At 32.8% G+C, this 16,728-nt stretch overlaps 2 protein-coding genes across 3 annotated transcripts; one reads left to right on the forward strand and one right to left on the reverse strand.

Moving 5' to 3' along the window:
* Positions 1–31: 31 nt before the first annotated feature.
* LOC144840923 (uncharacterized) lies at positions 32–8,282 on the reverse strand. Of its 2 annotated transcripts, none has more exons than XM_078697014.1 (12): positions 8,190–8,282; positions 7,722–7,786; positions 7,453–7,489; positions 4,815–4,899; positions 4,437–4,562; positions 2,728–4,160; positions 2,392–2,475; positions 2,156–2,300; positions 1,734–2,045; positions 1,386–1,508; positions 761–923; positions 32–406 (listed from the first exon to the last, which is right to left on the reverse strand). In XM_078697014.1, exons 2-12 carry the CDS (start codon positions 7,774–7,776, stop codon positions 105–107), a joined length of 2,865 nt encoding a protein of 954 aa, XP_078553140.1. In that variant the 5' UTR covers positions 7,777–7,786; positions 8,190–8,282; the 3' UTR covers positions 32–104. The 2 variants fall into 2 exon arrangements, with proteins under 2 accessions (XP_078553140.1, XP_078553141.1); XM_078697015.1 differs by lacking the exon at positions 8,190–8,282 and adding an exon at positions 8,101–8,170.
* Positions 369–15,944, forward strand: LOC144840926 (cation-dependent mannose-6-phosphate receptor-like). Its single transcript, XM_078697018.1, has 9 exons — positions 369–430; positions 9,012–9,102; positions 9,737–9,888; positions 10,282–10,363; positions 11,393–11,469; positions 11,668–11,794; positions 12,256–12,341; positions 14,488–15,395; positions 15,461–15,944. The coding sequence occupies exons 1-7, from the start codon at positions 414–416 to the stop codon at positions 12,313–12,315; spliced, it is 606 nt and encodes a 201-aa protein (XP_078553144.1). The 5' UTR covers positions 369–413; the 3' UTR covers positions 12,316–12,341; positions 14,488–15,395; positions 15,461–15,944.
* The last annotated feature ends 784 nt before the right edge of the window (positions 15,945–16,728 follow it).

Consider the following 16,728-nt stretch of genomic DNA (forward strand, 5'->3'; position numbering starts at 1 on the left):
CAGGGGGACAACATCTCTAAAGAAACACATTTTTGACAGTTTTCCATTTCAGTTTTGTTGCATATTTAATAAATTAAATTTCTGTCACTTTACTGCACTTTATGTCAGAGTAGACTATCATCTAAGCCAGTAACAATATGAGTGTCCGTTTGCAAGATAATCCCAAGTAGTTTCCATGCAGTTTTCCAGGCAGCCACTTTAGCACTGACACAGTCAACAACACTGTGAATATCACAGCCACAAGGACTGGCTCCTGTTTGCACTGCTTTAGTGACCTGACTCATCCCCTGAGACCAGTCGTTGATTTCAGTGCAATTGTAGGCTAACTGAAGAAGGTAGGACTCCCAGCCTGATTGGAGTGCTCTTGCTACACTTTGTTTGCTGACCGTATCAAATGAGTCTATTGCTGCAAGATGAACCATCAAAAAATGTAAGTAGTGGTAATTATATTTATACTTAAATACAGATTACATCTCAGATTAGGGCAAAACATCTGACAAATTACTTTAGCTCCCTGACGCAAGGTTTTCTTGATCTCAAATCTCACCTTAGCCATCAGCGCACAATTGGTGATTGACTAGAGATATGAACGCCAGGTTACTGATCTGTATGTTGTGGACTTGAGTGCAACCCATTTGTGTGCCACCCTTTTGTGTTTGCAAATGGAATACAGTAGTTGTAATCTTTTCAGATGTTTTATAAATGAATAATTCAATACCTGCAATTGTAGGTAATAGCTCCAAATAAATAATACCCTTACCATCAGTTTTATTAAGGTTGTTTATTGCCAATATTTCAGCATAGCCTGCCCCAGGAATCACCTTGTCATCTAAAAGTGCTTGAGTAAGTCTGTGTACACATGACATTAACTGATCTTCTAACCCATCTAGTTGATACTGGCTTGGTGCACATAAAACAGCAGTCTAGAATAACAAAGTTATAACATTAGCTGCAGGTAGCTATTTGGCCTAAAAAAACTTTGAAAGAAGTCTGCCATCCAATCAATTGTTCAACTACCCAATGGCAGTGCTTAAGTTGATAACATTTTACCATAACTCCAATTGTTTTATGTCCCAGAATCAATGTACAGTGCATCTATAGACACCTATATTATGAAATATCTGATTATTGTATTTTATTTGAAATTTGAAAACCCATTTGATATATTCCTTTCTTGGTATTCAGTTTTTCATCATCACATTATTAACTCTAAGGCTCTGTCTACACTATCAAACTAGTGTGACAAAAAAGTGTGATGTGCCCATATATGGTAGTGATATACCCAAATATGGTAGTGATATGATATCATGTCCATATTATGGGTATATCACATTTATTTGTCACATAATGTTTGACAGTGTAGCCAGAGTAAAAAGATGGTTTACTTGAAGATTGGCTTCTGTTTGTATACTCAGTAGATAGTTCTGAATTGATGGTTCTTTTGAACTTCGACCTTCACATCGTCCTCCTTCTAATGATTTTAACAATGACACATGCCCTACATCTGTCTATTAAAAAAAAGAAGCAAGCATGAAAGCAGTGTTAAAGTGTTACCTGTTAGAATAGATAAATAAAATTAATTCCATAATGAACATCCCTTGAAAGAAAAATAGAAGACTCCTAGTAAATTGAACATTTTTTACAGAAGTATATGCAATATATATCACAATTTAATTTTAGGGGAGTCAAATCTGGGAATGAATTTAATTTTCGATATTCTATAGACTAGTTACCTCATCAGCATCCATTAGATATGTTAAAACATTAGCCTCTGATCCAGCAGCAAGTAATTTCAAAACTGAAAACTTTACTCTCTCTACAACCAAAATACCTTCAGCCAAACAATCTGCAAAGAGACTAACATCCATTGTTCCTTTGGTAACTACTACATCTATTTTTAGTTGCTTCAAGTGATCAAGAATTCTCTGTTTCCATTCTTTCTGGGAGCTTTGAGATGTTAGAGTGCTCCTAATGGTGATGTCAGGTTTCAATGAGTCTTTGTACCCAAGGTGATGGTAATTTGGTTGTACGTCACCTGAAACAAGCTAAAGATATTTCAATAATTATATTTTGTTTAGTATTGTATATCTCTTCTGCCTTATTTTTGCATGGACAATATAAATTAAAATGGTTAATTTCCATCAAAACCACTCACCAGTAGCCTAGGCTTCGAATGTTTCAGTTGTGTGACTAAGGAAACCTGATGAATTGTTATTGGCAGTAAGATCCCTGCTTCAACCCTTGATTCAGAAGAAGTAGGGCCTAGGATTCTGCAAATATGTAGCCACTTTGTATTTATTCTAAACAAAAACAAAGTATTCAAGGTTTGTTATCTTATTTTAATCTATTCTATGATAGAAGTACAGTAGATCAGAAGGAAATTTGACTTACAGATCATTCTCAATTCTTGTTCCATTCTTGAACATTTTCACTGCAATCTCCATCACTTGGTCCGATCCATATGAAAGAGCAGGTCTGCAAAAGTATAATTCATTGTGAAAAAATATATACATTTTGTTAAAGAAATTATGTATAGTTTCAGTTGATTTTTGGAAAGTGTTGAGTAGTATGCTTTTCTGTTATCAGATTACTGTACTTCTCTATTACAAAAACTAGTTAAGTTTCATATTGTAACATCTTTAATAAAAATAATAAATAAATACAGCAGTGCCTAGAATATACAGGTATTTTTACTATTTTGAGGGAAAATTGCTGTTTAGTACCTACCCAAGAAAATCCAACCTGTTTTTGATTGGTTTTGCAGAATCAGCTTCCATCTTTTGATTGGATCTTCCTACTTTCATACTGGGACAGGCATTATTGTCATTGTTTTCCACCAGATCATTATTAGAAGACTCATCATTGTTTGTTATTGTTCTAAAATGCCTACTTTGTGACAGTCCTTTTGCTATCTGTGAGGATGTCTTCATCTTTTTCTCAATGAATGAATTAACATCTATTTGAACTTTTATTGGAGACCTCTCATTGTCATTCTCTGCAAATAATGATTGTATCTTTTGTCTAGAAGCACTTTCAACGATATCATCTGATAAAGGAATGTTGGATTCTATATTTGGAGTAACACTTAAATTGCTGCCATCTTCATGTAAATTGGGCAAATCTTCAACACAACCTGCAAACTCATCATCAGAATCATCGTCTACATTATTAGCATCGTTTATCTCAACATCTTTGATGGTTCTAAAATGCCTGCTTTGTGACATTCCTCTTATCAAACTTAACTTAGAAGACTCCTTCATCTTATTCTTAAGTAAAGTCTCAATATTTTCTCTTTCTTTCTTTGCAGATTTTTCTAGTATAGATTCAGTTTTAATTTCTTTCAAACAAACAGACTGCTGGATTTTTTGTTGTTGTATCACATTTTGAGATAGATTGGGTAAATGTTCAAAACAACCTGCAAACTCGTCATCACTGTCTGCCAAACTATCAATCACATTTGGTTCACCATTCTGAAATGGATAATTCCTTGTCAGTTCTAATTGATGTAAGTCCTTAAGTATTTCTAAAGATTTGTCACCAGTTTCTGATGAACCCTGAGAATCCACAAAAGAAATTTGTAAACTGTCTGTAAATGGCTTTCCTATATTGTATTTGCACATATCATGGCTATATTCTATGCTACCAACATTTCTCCTTGATTCCTGTTGCCCTTTAACCTTTGCTGATAAAACTAAATATTCGTCAGTCAAATCAGGTTCCGAGTCCATTTCATTATGTTCATTGAAAAACCATGACACATCTTCATCATCCAGGATTCCTTGATATGTGGACCACTTTTCTCTATTTGTTGGTTCCACATATTCAGCTCTTTCATCTTTTGAACTCCATGCTCTGCCAGAGGATAAACCAGCAGCCATCATTTCTTCTTTCTTCTTAGCAAGTCTATAATCTTCTTCCATTTGATTCTCATCTGATTCTATTTTTGTACTTGCTGTCTCTTTCCTGCCATTTTCATGAGCATGACTTCCTTCAATCTTTGGTTTCTTGTCGTCACAAGTTGTTGCTAAACTTTGTATCTGGTGATCGAGTTGTTGTAGCACCAACCATTGGTCCAAAGATGTTGTTGAACTATGTACAGCATCAATAGATGATGCAAGTAAATTATCACCAATAGCCAGCAATGGTCTTACTGCTAAACCCTAAATAAGCACAAAAGCAGCATTGTATCAGGCAAGAGGAGTAATCCAGTGTTTAACAAAAATTGTGGAATAGATGCGTCAAACTGAACTGTTAGATTGACCAGGAATTTGCCCTGGACTGACCTAATCATTGAACATACTGATGGATACATATAGTAGTGCTGACTCACTTTCTGACAATCTAATAGTATCAGGCCAGATGGGGTTGTATCTTCATGCCAAGTAACAAGTCATGAACATTTGACTTCTTGTTACAGTTCAGTAACAGACATTTACCTTGTTCAGTAGACTCTTAAACTCCAGACACCAGTGACCCAGTAGAACAACCATGGTGGTAGAGTAGCAGCCATAAACACTGTTGTGAGTCTGGATAGCAGATGCTATCATCTCTCCAATAGGGTGCTGCAACAACAAATGTTTACATAGTTATTTGTCTACTCTGTCAAACTTGATGTGTCCAAATATGGTAGCTATTATGCTTAAATATGGTAGTGATATGACATCATCATGTTCATATATGGGCACATCACATTTTTTTGTCAGTTTGATAGTGTAGACACTAAAGCTTTAAACTATTTCAGATTAATTGCTTCTTAAAAGTAGTTCACACATGCTATACATAGAGAGTATGAACAACTGTATCACTTCACAAACCTGTAAATCCAGTAACTGCAGCAGTTTTTCAGTACTGGTGACACAAACACTCTCAACACCATCTCGATCAACAAAGAACTTAACACTAAAAAGATAAATAAAACATGCTTAGAGAAACACCAATACACAATCAATACACAGTACTGTATATAAATTAATTGGCCTATATTTGGCTAACTTTTATTTAAAAAAAACAATCTTTGGAACTCATTTAACATTTTCAATGCAATAGTTGGATTATTTATAATAATAATAATAATTCAACATTTATTAGTTTCTATCAATGGTATAACAATACAATAAAAAAGAATGATAATTTATAATGAGAAAATACAAAAAATACCATTAATAGAGGATCTTGCAAGAAGAGAATACTTGTCACGCAAGACCCATAAACAAAAGAAAAAAATACATTTGTATATAATTATTAAATAAAATAAAAAAGTCATGACAAAAACAGTTTGAAGGTCTAGTTTGAGTACAATGATAACAAATTACTTTTAAGTTTTTTACGAAAAGTTGGGAGAGAGGAAGAGTTAACAATACTAGTATCTAATTGATTCCAAATTAAAGGGCCAGAAACATAAATAAAGTGGGAAGAACTAGTTAATCTTACAAAAGGAATAGTTAACTGAAACTTATGAACAGTACTTCTTAAATTATGACCATGGTTGAAATCAGCAGTGTTAAATAAATTCATCATGGGAGAAGGAAGATTGTTAGAAAAATATTGAAAGACAAAAGAGGCACTTTGCAATTTATGTATATCACCTAACTTCAGTAACTTAAGTTCATAAAATATGGAGTAATGCGAGATGTAAAAGTAATATTTCTAATAGCACGCTTAATCAGCTTATTAAGTTTATCGAGATGTGATGGATAGTCAGCAGCCCAAATAATGTTACAATAATAAAGATGAGGTAAAATTAAAGAATTATATAATGAAAGAAGGATACGCCGGGGAAAAGTGTGCTTAAGATTATTTATAATCCCAATTGTTTTAGAAATTTTATTTGCAATATGATTCTGATGACTGGTCCATCTCAAGTTTTCCTGAATTAAAACACCAAGGAACATAGTCTCTGACGTTTGTTTAATGTTATCTCCATTAATAAATATATTGTAATCAGTAAGGTCTAACGATTGACGTTGTGTATGAAAAAGAATGTAATTGGTTTTCATGGAGTTTATAAGGAGTTTATTTGAGATGAACCAGTCATTATATTTTGACAATTCATTATTAACTGTAGAAAATAAAACTTTTAAATCAGAATGAGATAAAAATAGTGTAGTGTCATCAGCAAAGGAGATGACATGGAGGGTGTCACTGACTCTGGATAAGTCATTTACGTAAATTAAAAAAAGGAGAGGGCCAAGGACCGATCCTTGTGGCACCCCACATGTCATCTCCTCCTCTGGTGATATACAATTACCAAACGAGACATATTGCTTCCTCATACTTAAGTAACTACGAAACCAGTTTAAGGTAATACCCCTGATTCCATAATTGTTAAGTTTATTAATAAGTATATGGTGATCTATAATATCGAAGGCCTTGGATAAGTCGACAAAGACAGATAACAAAAATTGTCTTTTTTCAAAGGAGTTTGTTACATTATTTATGAGATCAAGGATTGCATGTGAAGTGGAATGAGATTTACGAAAACCATATTGATGAGCAAAGAGTACGTCATTGCAATCCAGGAACTCATAGAGACGGGAGTACATTAATTTTTCAATGATTTTGGAAAAGGTACTAAGTAGTGAAATGGGTCTGTAATTTGAAACTATATCTTGTCTACCTTTCTTAAAAATTGGAATAACTTTTGCTAACTTTAAATAATTGGGAAAACTACCTGAAGAAAAAGATGAATTAATACAGAACGTAAGGTGATTAATAATGAATGGAGAAATCAATTTAATAACGTATGGTGTAACTCTATCATCGCCACCTCCTTTCTTTGGATCAAGACCATTTATAATTATCATCACTTCATGTTCAGTTACAGGATTTATAAAGAAAGAATGGAGAAGGGGATCAGGAAGATATGATTTTGGATTAATTAAGGAATCTGGCATTGAATTTTTAAGTGAAGTGCCAATTTGAGAAAAATATTTATTAAATTGATTACAAATATCTATTTCAGATGTAATGGTATTGTCATTTATTGTAAGTTGTTTGGGATAGTTTCGACTTGACTTATTAGGGGATAAAACAGAATTAATAATGGACCAGGTTTTTTTAAGATTGCCTTTGACCGTGTCAAATTGTAAAGAAAAATAATAATATAATAATATAATATATATACTCATCATTCATACGCATTATTTGTTAGTTTTATTTGCAATGGATTTGTTTATGTTAGGATTTTAAAACTTCAATCAGATTCATTATACATTTCATGCCAATACTCCTGCTTTGGTTGGGAGACAATTTTTACTTGTCGCCCCCTTCATCTTTTTCATTCTGCTTATAGTTTTCTGCAAGTAAATTGCTACAAAAAAGCGAATATATTTAAGCCATTGTAAGACCACCTGCTGTCATAATTTTTTCTTTTTTTTTTTAATGTATGGGCCTAGAGAAACTCTTCCAAATACTGAATACCTCCCATTGTTTTCATGTATGTTTTATACAAACCTTTTAACTGGCCCAAGAAAATTCCTAAAGGTTGAACCTGAAAAATAGAAAATAATATATGTCTGACAAACAGGCCACCATAAGATTCGAATTAAAATTAAATAAATTTGTGATTTTTCTAGCAAGCTAATAATCAAAACTAAACCATTAATTGTCGTCATGGATATGCTTCATAGTTAATTCTGCATATAAAACTGTAATTTAAAATAGTGTACTGTATATCCACTGTATGTAACTTAGTTTAGTATGCAAGTTATTATGACTGTTACCGAGTACTGAAGCAACTTGAAGTCCTGACTGGTATTTTTCATTCACGGATAGCATATCATGAAACCTACAAAAAACAAGAAAATTTAATTTTAAATTATTAAATATTACACAATAGAAATACAGAATTACTGTACTGTAAACTGTAGTAGAAAAAGACGTAGTTAATTTTTAGACCATACACAGTTACTGATCACATTTACAATATTGAAGTCGTTCAAATCGCGCATAATTATTTATAACATACATTATGCAATTTGCAAACAAGGACGAAACGACCCAGTCCTATAGACATAACTAGACAAAATGCTCTAGTTTACTGTAGGCTTGCGTTTCTTTATCATCTAGCCTCCCTAACTAGTAGTACCAGTAGGTACCTACCTACTCCTCACTAGCTACTCTAGCTGGCGATATGTAATTGATGGTAGAATGGCCTAGCTAGTCAGCCTAAACTACTACTCTAGGCCTACCTAGAGAGTGTGGGGATCTAGTATCGGAATTTATATACACGCTGCAATACGGTTATTATTAAGAATTAGGTTATAATTTGTAAAAGTACAATCTTCCTTGTTGTGTCACGTGCCTGTACTTGTGCGGTCAGGTGGAACACAACAAACAACACAGGCACGTGATGTAAAATCTCGGAAGTTTTTTGCCTTCTCTATTTCTAAAGCCTAGCCAGATAAATCAACTACTTGAAGTTGATCTAAATATTATTATGTTGCTGATTAATTTACTACAATTTCTAATCTTTACTTTATTGTTCCGATGTTTTTATTGTAACTTATGCCAAGAGCAAACACCTTCGACGTTTCTGTGTACTTTGCAGGATGGCTCAAAAATCGACATCTCTTCGCTTGGCGATCGTAGCGGGAAATCGGCAAGGTAGGTCTACAACCGGCCTTCCTACTTACCAGACCACCTCCTAGGTTTGGCTTAGCCACTCTAAACTATGCTAGGTCTAATGACTAGCAAAAGTGACATTGTCATGCTGATGTGTGGTCCTCCTCCATGGTTTCACAGTGGTCATTTCACAATTGAATTTTATTGCGTTTTAATTTTGATGATTTGAAATTAATTAAATTGATTGTTTGAATAATAATAGAAAAATAAGAAGGAAAACGAAAAGGACTTCTTTTTTTCATTTTTCGATTGTACAGTGATCATTAATAGTAATAATGCACCTCCTTCCTCCCCATACACTTAAAGATTAAAGGTCACCATAACATTTGTCAAATGTCTTTCATAAACATACCAATAAATTACTACTGAATATTTGTTTTCTTCTACAGGTATAGTGCTGTATCCGGTGGCTATACATATACTTACAACCCACGATACAGTTATACAGTTGGACAATCATCAGTATGTAAAGATGCTGCAGTGAGTACATTACAGACAATAGACATCAGCTACTTGAATTTAACTATCTAACAATCAATCTAATCCATAAATAATTACATATTTATTTGTATAAACGGCCTGGGCTTTTATTGTTCAGGAGGGTTTTTAGGGAGGTGTTTATTTGAGGGTGGCATTTATTTTTTTGGGTGTAATATCGTAACATGTATTATCAAATAAATACCTCCAAGATATGAAAAAAATACAACATATATTATTATTAATATCGAGAAAGTGATAAAATACAGTAAAAATGTTATCAAATGGGTAAGGTGTAGCTCATTTCAATTAATGAATTATACTACAAATAGAAATGTGTTATAATACAATGTTGTGATATGCATATGTGTGTTTATTCATAGGGGTGGGGGGTGGTATAGTGATACTTTTATAGTCTTCCTGAACACCACCCAAATAAACACCATGTTGTGGAATAAATTCTGCAGTCTAATAAGCTTAAAATAAAATCAAATGGATTAGAGTTGTTGGGAAAGGAGTGAAAAGACCACACTACTGTGATCTTGGTATTTAAATAAAACTTTACAGTAGGCAGAGGTATGCACTCTCGGAGTGGCTTTCTACAGTAGTTTATTTATTAATTTGGTGTATTTTTAAGGCGTGTCAGACAGAAACAGAAACAGACTCTGGTTCAGAATATCTCATTGCTGAACAGAAGGTGGACTCCTGGAGCAACTGCCATGCAGATCAGTCTTCCAGTAACTTTGTAATTTGTATCTACTATACACCCATAGAAACTGATGCCAAAAGGTACTAAGACATATAATTACATATTGTCACCTATTTGTTATTTATCACAACCAAACATTGGTCAGAATGTGCTCAGCAATAGTTATAAAAACATAGCACTCTTATTTTACTAATTGAATTTAAATCAATTCATTTATCATACATTTTATTTAATTATCTTAATAATTAAAAAAAATTTATGATAAATTACCAGTGACAAAATAAAATAATTAAAATTATTTTGATTTTGTCACCGGTAATTTGTATGCAATGTTTTTTCTGTATTGCTAATAAAACATTTATAGAACCTTGTGTTTTTTTTAAAACTAAAACCTAAACATTGATTTTTTGGAAATCTCCTAATTGTGGATTTGAATATTTATGCTAATTTATTTAAATTTTTTTTTTTTATAGAAATGTAATTGTGAAACTAGTTTGTAATAAAGATGGTAAATCATCATTTACAGCCACAGATGGTGGAGGTACTAGTACTTATGTAAGTAACAATTGAGATTGGTTTGCTTAAAATATAGTTACCAGCTTAAGAGATTTGAAATACATGACAGACTACACCATTTTTGTGGGGTGGGGATTTCAGACACAAAGTATTTGAGCTTTTTTTTCGATGAAAATATTATTAGATTGTATTTTTAAATTTTTGTTTGTTAATCCGTTATTATCATTCATTAGTTGCATTATTTTACTTAAATTTCTTTTTTTGGAGGGTCAAATTGAACTGATCCACTGACCAAAGGCAAGGAAATTCAGCGCAGCCCGGGTTTCTCTTCTTACTGTATAAACTATGTCACTGTGTCAGTCCATTGTTTTAGTTAATTTGAATGCATTTTCCTCTCAAATAGGAATAAAAAATGATCACACATTTAGCAATGACAACAAAAAAAGTGCCAGCCCGTTCTGCACGATGCGAGACGGTTGGTAACTATGTTAAAATAAAATGTGTCTAAAAGTTGTCACAATACCAAGCACTCACAATTTAAGTCCTCTCTCGCCACTCACAAATACTTGTAATGTAAAATTTTACCTTACATCATACAAACTTGTTTTGCTAATTTTCTTTTCATTAGTCATAGTCCCTTCATTTAATTTTGTGAAGAAATATCTCAAAAGGTGGAGTAAAAAAAGCAAAAGGCATGTATGTAACTTCCATTTCCCCCTCTGTTTGATAGTAAGTGTCTCTGGCCACCCATAATCTTTGTTATGTAGTACACTGAAATGTCTTCATACTAGCATGCAGGTATTACAACTTTCTGAAGTAGTAACCCAGTAACTTTACAGTCTACTTTGAAACAATAGCATTACTATATCAGGTTTTGCTATGTACATTTTTAGACCACCTTAATATGCCTAATTGATTAAATAGTTAAACCGATTTTTAGTGTCGTGCAACACGACTCTACAGCTGACTATGTCGGTCGGATGGTCGGTGAACACTAACTCAAATTTGAGCACGCGACTTCAGCAATGTATATGGCCTTGTTAAATTTTCATTTATTACTTTTTTTAGACATTGACATTGGAGGACAAAGAAGTTTGCCCAAAATTTGATAGTGGTTTAGGTGTAGGATCTATTCTCTGCATAGTGTAAGTAACTATTAATTGCACAATGCTCAACAAAATGTCAGCTTTGATGTTGTTTGACATCTTTTTAAATCCCATTTTAATTCACTAAATGTAGTTTTGCATAGAATAAGCCATGGTTTGAGCAGTCAAATGATTAATGATTTTTATGCAATAAAAAAGATTACTTTTGGTATCTGTATATTTCATTTTTCTTTTTAGGTTTACAGTTTTGTTAATTGTGTACCTGATAGCAGGAGTTCTTATAAACCGTTTTATCCGAGGGGCAGCGGGAAAAGAACTCTTCCCAAATTATCAGTTCTGGACAGGTTTCCCAAGCCTTGTTAAGGTAAGTAAAATTACTTTAACTTCATTAAATCATTTAAATTACTTTTTATCATGGTATTCATTATATTGATGAATAAAAAAAAATTGTTTTGCTCTGAGCATGATCCGAGACTGTGTTCTGGATCTAATAATTCTTCTTCGCAGAAAACTATACCCCAAAAAACAAATCTAAATATTTTTTAAAGATATAGCTCCCTCTATCCGATTGTTATAGAGCCCTCTATTGTTTGGTCATGTTTTCATAAAATATTTCATATACTTGGTTTCAGTTTGGTTGATTTTATATTTTATGTCTGCAAAGATAATGGGTTACTTTTTGCACAATTAAAACTCTTAATTTGAAATGCTTTATGTACTTCCTTTTTGCATGTAAAATAACTGTTGTATCATCTTTATGTTAAATGTATGTATTTTGTATAAATGTATGTATTTTGAAAGAATTTGTGAATGATTTTGTTGTAGGATGGTGTGTTGTTTTCAATTTCACCATGTAAAAAGGACTCTGAATATGACGCTATATAAAGTTGAATTCAGCATTTCATTTCACTGTAAGTTCATGGTAAAAATGACCATAAACCCTTACAACCTTTGAATTTAGTCCCACCACTAAGGCAATATTTAAATATTGTCCCACCACTAAGTCAATATTTGAATATTGTCCCACCACTAAGTCAATATTTGAATATAGTCCCACCACTAAGTCAATATTTGAATATAGTCCCACCACTAAGTCAATATTTTAATATAGTCCCACCACTAAGTCAATATTTTAATATAGTCCCACCACTAAGTCAATATTTTAATATAGTCCCACCACTAAGTCAATATTTTAATATAGTCCCACCACTAAGTCAATATTTTAATATAGTCCCACCACTAAGTCAATATTTTAATATAGTCCCACCACTAAGTCAATATTTTAATATAGTCCCACCACTAAGTCAATATTTTAATATAGTCCCACCACTAAGTCAATATTTTAATATAGTCCCACCACTAAGTCAATATTTTAATATAGTCCCACCACTAAGTCAATATTTTAATATAGTCCCACCACTAAGTCAATATTTTAATATAGTCCCACCACTAAGTCAATATTTTAATATAGTCCCACCACTAAGTCAATATTTTAATATAGTCCCACCACTAAGTCAATATTTTAATATAGTCCCACCACTAAGTCAATATTTTAATATAGTCCCACCACTAAGTCAATATTTTAATATAGTCCCACCACTAAGTCAATATTTTAATATAGTCCCACCACTAAGTCAATATTTTAATATAGTCCCACCACTAATTTGCACTATTCTTCGAGGCCAATCCTTGTAGGATAATAATAAAATCAATATTGGCACAATAATTGTATTCCTATTTCCTTTGGTAATATTGTGATGTTTAAAATATCTAACTTGGAAAGGTATGAAATTATAATTACATAAATATCATAACTTTAAAATTCCTGGTCAGTTGAAGACATCAGAAGCCGTGTCAACAGTTGGGTCCCTGTCCACCATAATTATCCACAAACTTGGTTGGTAGGGGGTGGGGTAAACATACAGTGGTCACCTAATATGTGAAGCTTTATGGTACATTGGTCATTACATTATATTTTAGATGCAATTTTCAATTGAATCATTCATTTTTACACACAAAACACCATATTTGTATTTATTTTTTGGAACATGTATATTTACATAACTGTTTTGGTTTCTATTTGGTTCCCTATTTATCATTCTGTTTCTCACCGTATACTGTTTCTTGTTTATTACATGGTTGGCAATTATGTACTGGATCAATCTTGTTGGTAATACTGTATATACTGGCCCAATCTGGTTGGTAATACTGTATATACTGGCCCAATCTGGTTGGTAATACTGTATATACAGGCTCAATCTTGTTGGTAATACTGTATATACTGGCCCAATCTGGTTGGTAATACTGTATGTACTGGCCCAATCTGGTTGGTAATACTGTATATACTGGCCCAATCTGGTTGGTAATACTGTATGTACTGGCCCAATCTGGTTGGTAATACTGTATACTGGCCCAATCTGGTTGGTAATACTGTATAGTGGCCCAATCTGGTTGGTAATACTGTATATACTGGCCCAATCTGGTTAGTAATACTGTATATACTGGCCCAATCTGGTTGGTAATACTGTATATACTGGCCCAATCTGGTTGGTAATACTGTATGTACTGGCCCAATCTGGTTGATAATACTGTATATACTGGCCCAATCTGGTTGGTAATACTGTATGTACTGGCCCAATCTGGTTGGTAATACTGTATATACTGGCCTAATCTTGTTGATAATACTGTATGTACTGGCCCAATCTGGTTGGTAATACTGTATATAATACTGGCCCAATCTGGTTGGTAATACTGTATATACTGGCCCAATCTTGTTGATAATACTGTATGTACTGGCCCAATCTGGTTGGTAATACTGTATATAATACTGGCCCAATCTGGTTGGTAATACTGTATATACTGGCCCAATCTTGTTGGTAATACTGTATATACTGGCCCAATATGGTTGGTGATACTGTATGTACTGGCCCAATCTGGTTGGTGATACTGTATATACTGGCCCAATCTGGTTAGTAATGCTGTATATACTGGCCCAATCTGGTTGGTAATACTGTATATACCACGCTTCTTGACCAACCAATTTGTTTTTCTTTTCAGAAATGTTACAGGATTTCAACCGAGGCCTTCCATAGATGTATTATATTTTTAAAATTAAAGAAAATATTTTTAATTCAAAATATTGATAGAATATTTTATAAAATTTATAACTTCCAATAGATTAGTCTACACTATCAAACTAGTTTGATACAATAAAGTGTGATGTGCCCAAATATGGTAGTAATATGGCCAAGGTAGTGATATGACATCATCGTGTCCATATAATTTATGGCCACATCACATTTTTCTGTCACATAAAGTTTGATAGTGTTGTAGACAGGGCTTTTAACTTATACTTAAACTTTCTTAATCTTATGCTAAAGATTTTATAGGTGCATTTATATGAATATATACATATATTTTTTAAACATTGCTTTGTTTAAAACATCTTTTTTTATGAATATGAATGAATATGAATGTATGTAAATATGGTTGTCCAGTTTCCACATGATGATTGTGGGAACTGATGAAGATGAAGACAATATACAACCAATTTTGCCAAACCATACCTCGTTAGGCCTAAGTCTTCCACATTTGTAAAACATTTTCATAATATTCTTGCTTTTTATAGACTTATAATATAAAATTTTTATTTTTAAATAGATATTTATGTTTTAAAAGTTTTAATACAATTAGTCTTTAATATTCTTTTTATAGAAATGTCCTATTTTTCGGACATTTTATATCTATTTTTATAGTACATTATAGTTTATACACAAAATAAGAAAAGCATATTCCACACTTTTTAACAAATAGTCTTTATTCTTTTTATAGAAATATCCTATTTGTTTCGGACATTTTATAAGATTATCTATTTTTATAGTACATTATACACAGAATAAGAAAAACATATTCCACACTTATGAAGCGTTTAAAACAATTTTGTAACTTTTATACTACCATCAGTAGTACGGTACTACCACATTACCATATCATGTTATATATTACCATAATACAAATAGTCTTTTTATAGAACTGACTCATATTACCATATATATTTTGATTGTTATAACGTAGAATTTACGAAGATCTACAGTAGGTATAACCGTGGACCTTTATAGGACCATGGTAGATCAAGTCATCAACCAGACAACGACTTACACTGCTGCATAACTCATATTTTCAATAGGATACAGATCTAGGTGTAGGCCTAACATACAAACCAAAGAGGCATAGAATTAAATATAACTTTTTAAAGCCTTTTCTACACTATCAATCTTTATGTGACAACAAAATGTGATGTGTCCATATAATATGGTCATATCGCTACCATATTTGGGCACATCACACTTTTTTTGACAAACTAGTTTGATAGTGTAGACAAAGTTTATATTCCACTTTAAGAAAAACGCTATTAGAATAATGATACAAAATGAATACAAATACAAATTTCTGCATTTCTTACAGCTGTATATTCGGTATATAGTTTAATAAAAGATACTGTAGTACTGAATAAACCATGTCATATTAATACATTTCCTTAATAACTATCAATAAGAATATTTTGCCTGTTAAGGTATTTTTATTCCTGATTACAATGATAACAAAGGTGTAATAGTTCACCGGTAGTTTGTTGTATTTGATCGATTTCGTTCCTTTTTTAAACAAATTTTTGTCATATCGTTGAGTGTAAGCCAATATTGAAAACTCGATATAATTCTGTATTGGCTTCAATATATTGAAACAAATGTCGGAGTGGTCCCTTAAGGAAAGTCGGTCGCTTTACGGAAGATAGATTAGATATCGGATATATGCGGACGACGCTTCCGAGAGTATATTCTTCTCATAAACGCACCCAACAGCGAGTAACTCGCTAAATTATAGGATGGATAAATTAAACTATTTATAATGTATTGTGCTTAAAAACTAAAGTCTCATTTGAGGCTTAGAGGGTGGAGTAGAAAGAGTCGTGAATTACAACCCTGGTACTAGGTCAGGATTGAACCCTGGACCTTAGAATTGGAAGGCAAACACGTTAACCACAAAGCTATAACAGTTCCACTCTTGTGGACAAAAGTCTTAGCATACGGGTGCTTCCGAGAGTAGTCGAAGGAAGAGGACAGTATACGATCGGTGGTCCCTTACGTGTGAGGTGGTCGGTTACGAGATGCCGGTTACTTCCAAGAGAGGAAGTAGGACTTTTTAAAAATGTGTACCCGGAAATATATTTTGGTATAATACTACTACCCAACCATGCGAACAATACATGTCTATATGCTTTCTTCGTCAGTGATTGTATAA

This window comes from Antedon bifida, chromosome 4 (genome assembly GCF_963402885.1).
Source record: "Antedon bifida chromosome 4, ecAntBifi1.1, whole genome shotgun sequence".
NCBI classification, from domain to species: domain Eukaryota; kingdom Metazoa; phylum Echinodermata; class Crinoidea; order Comatulida; family Antedonidae; genus Antedon; species Antedon bifida.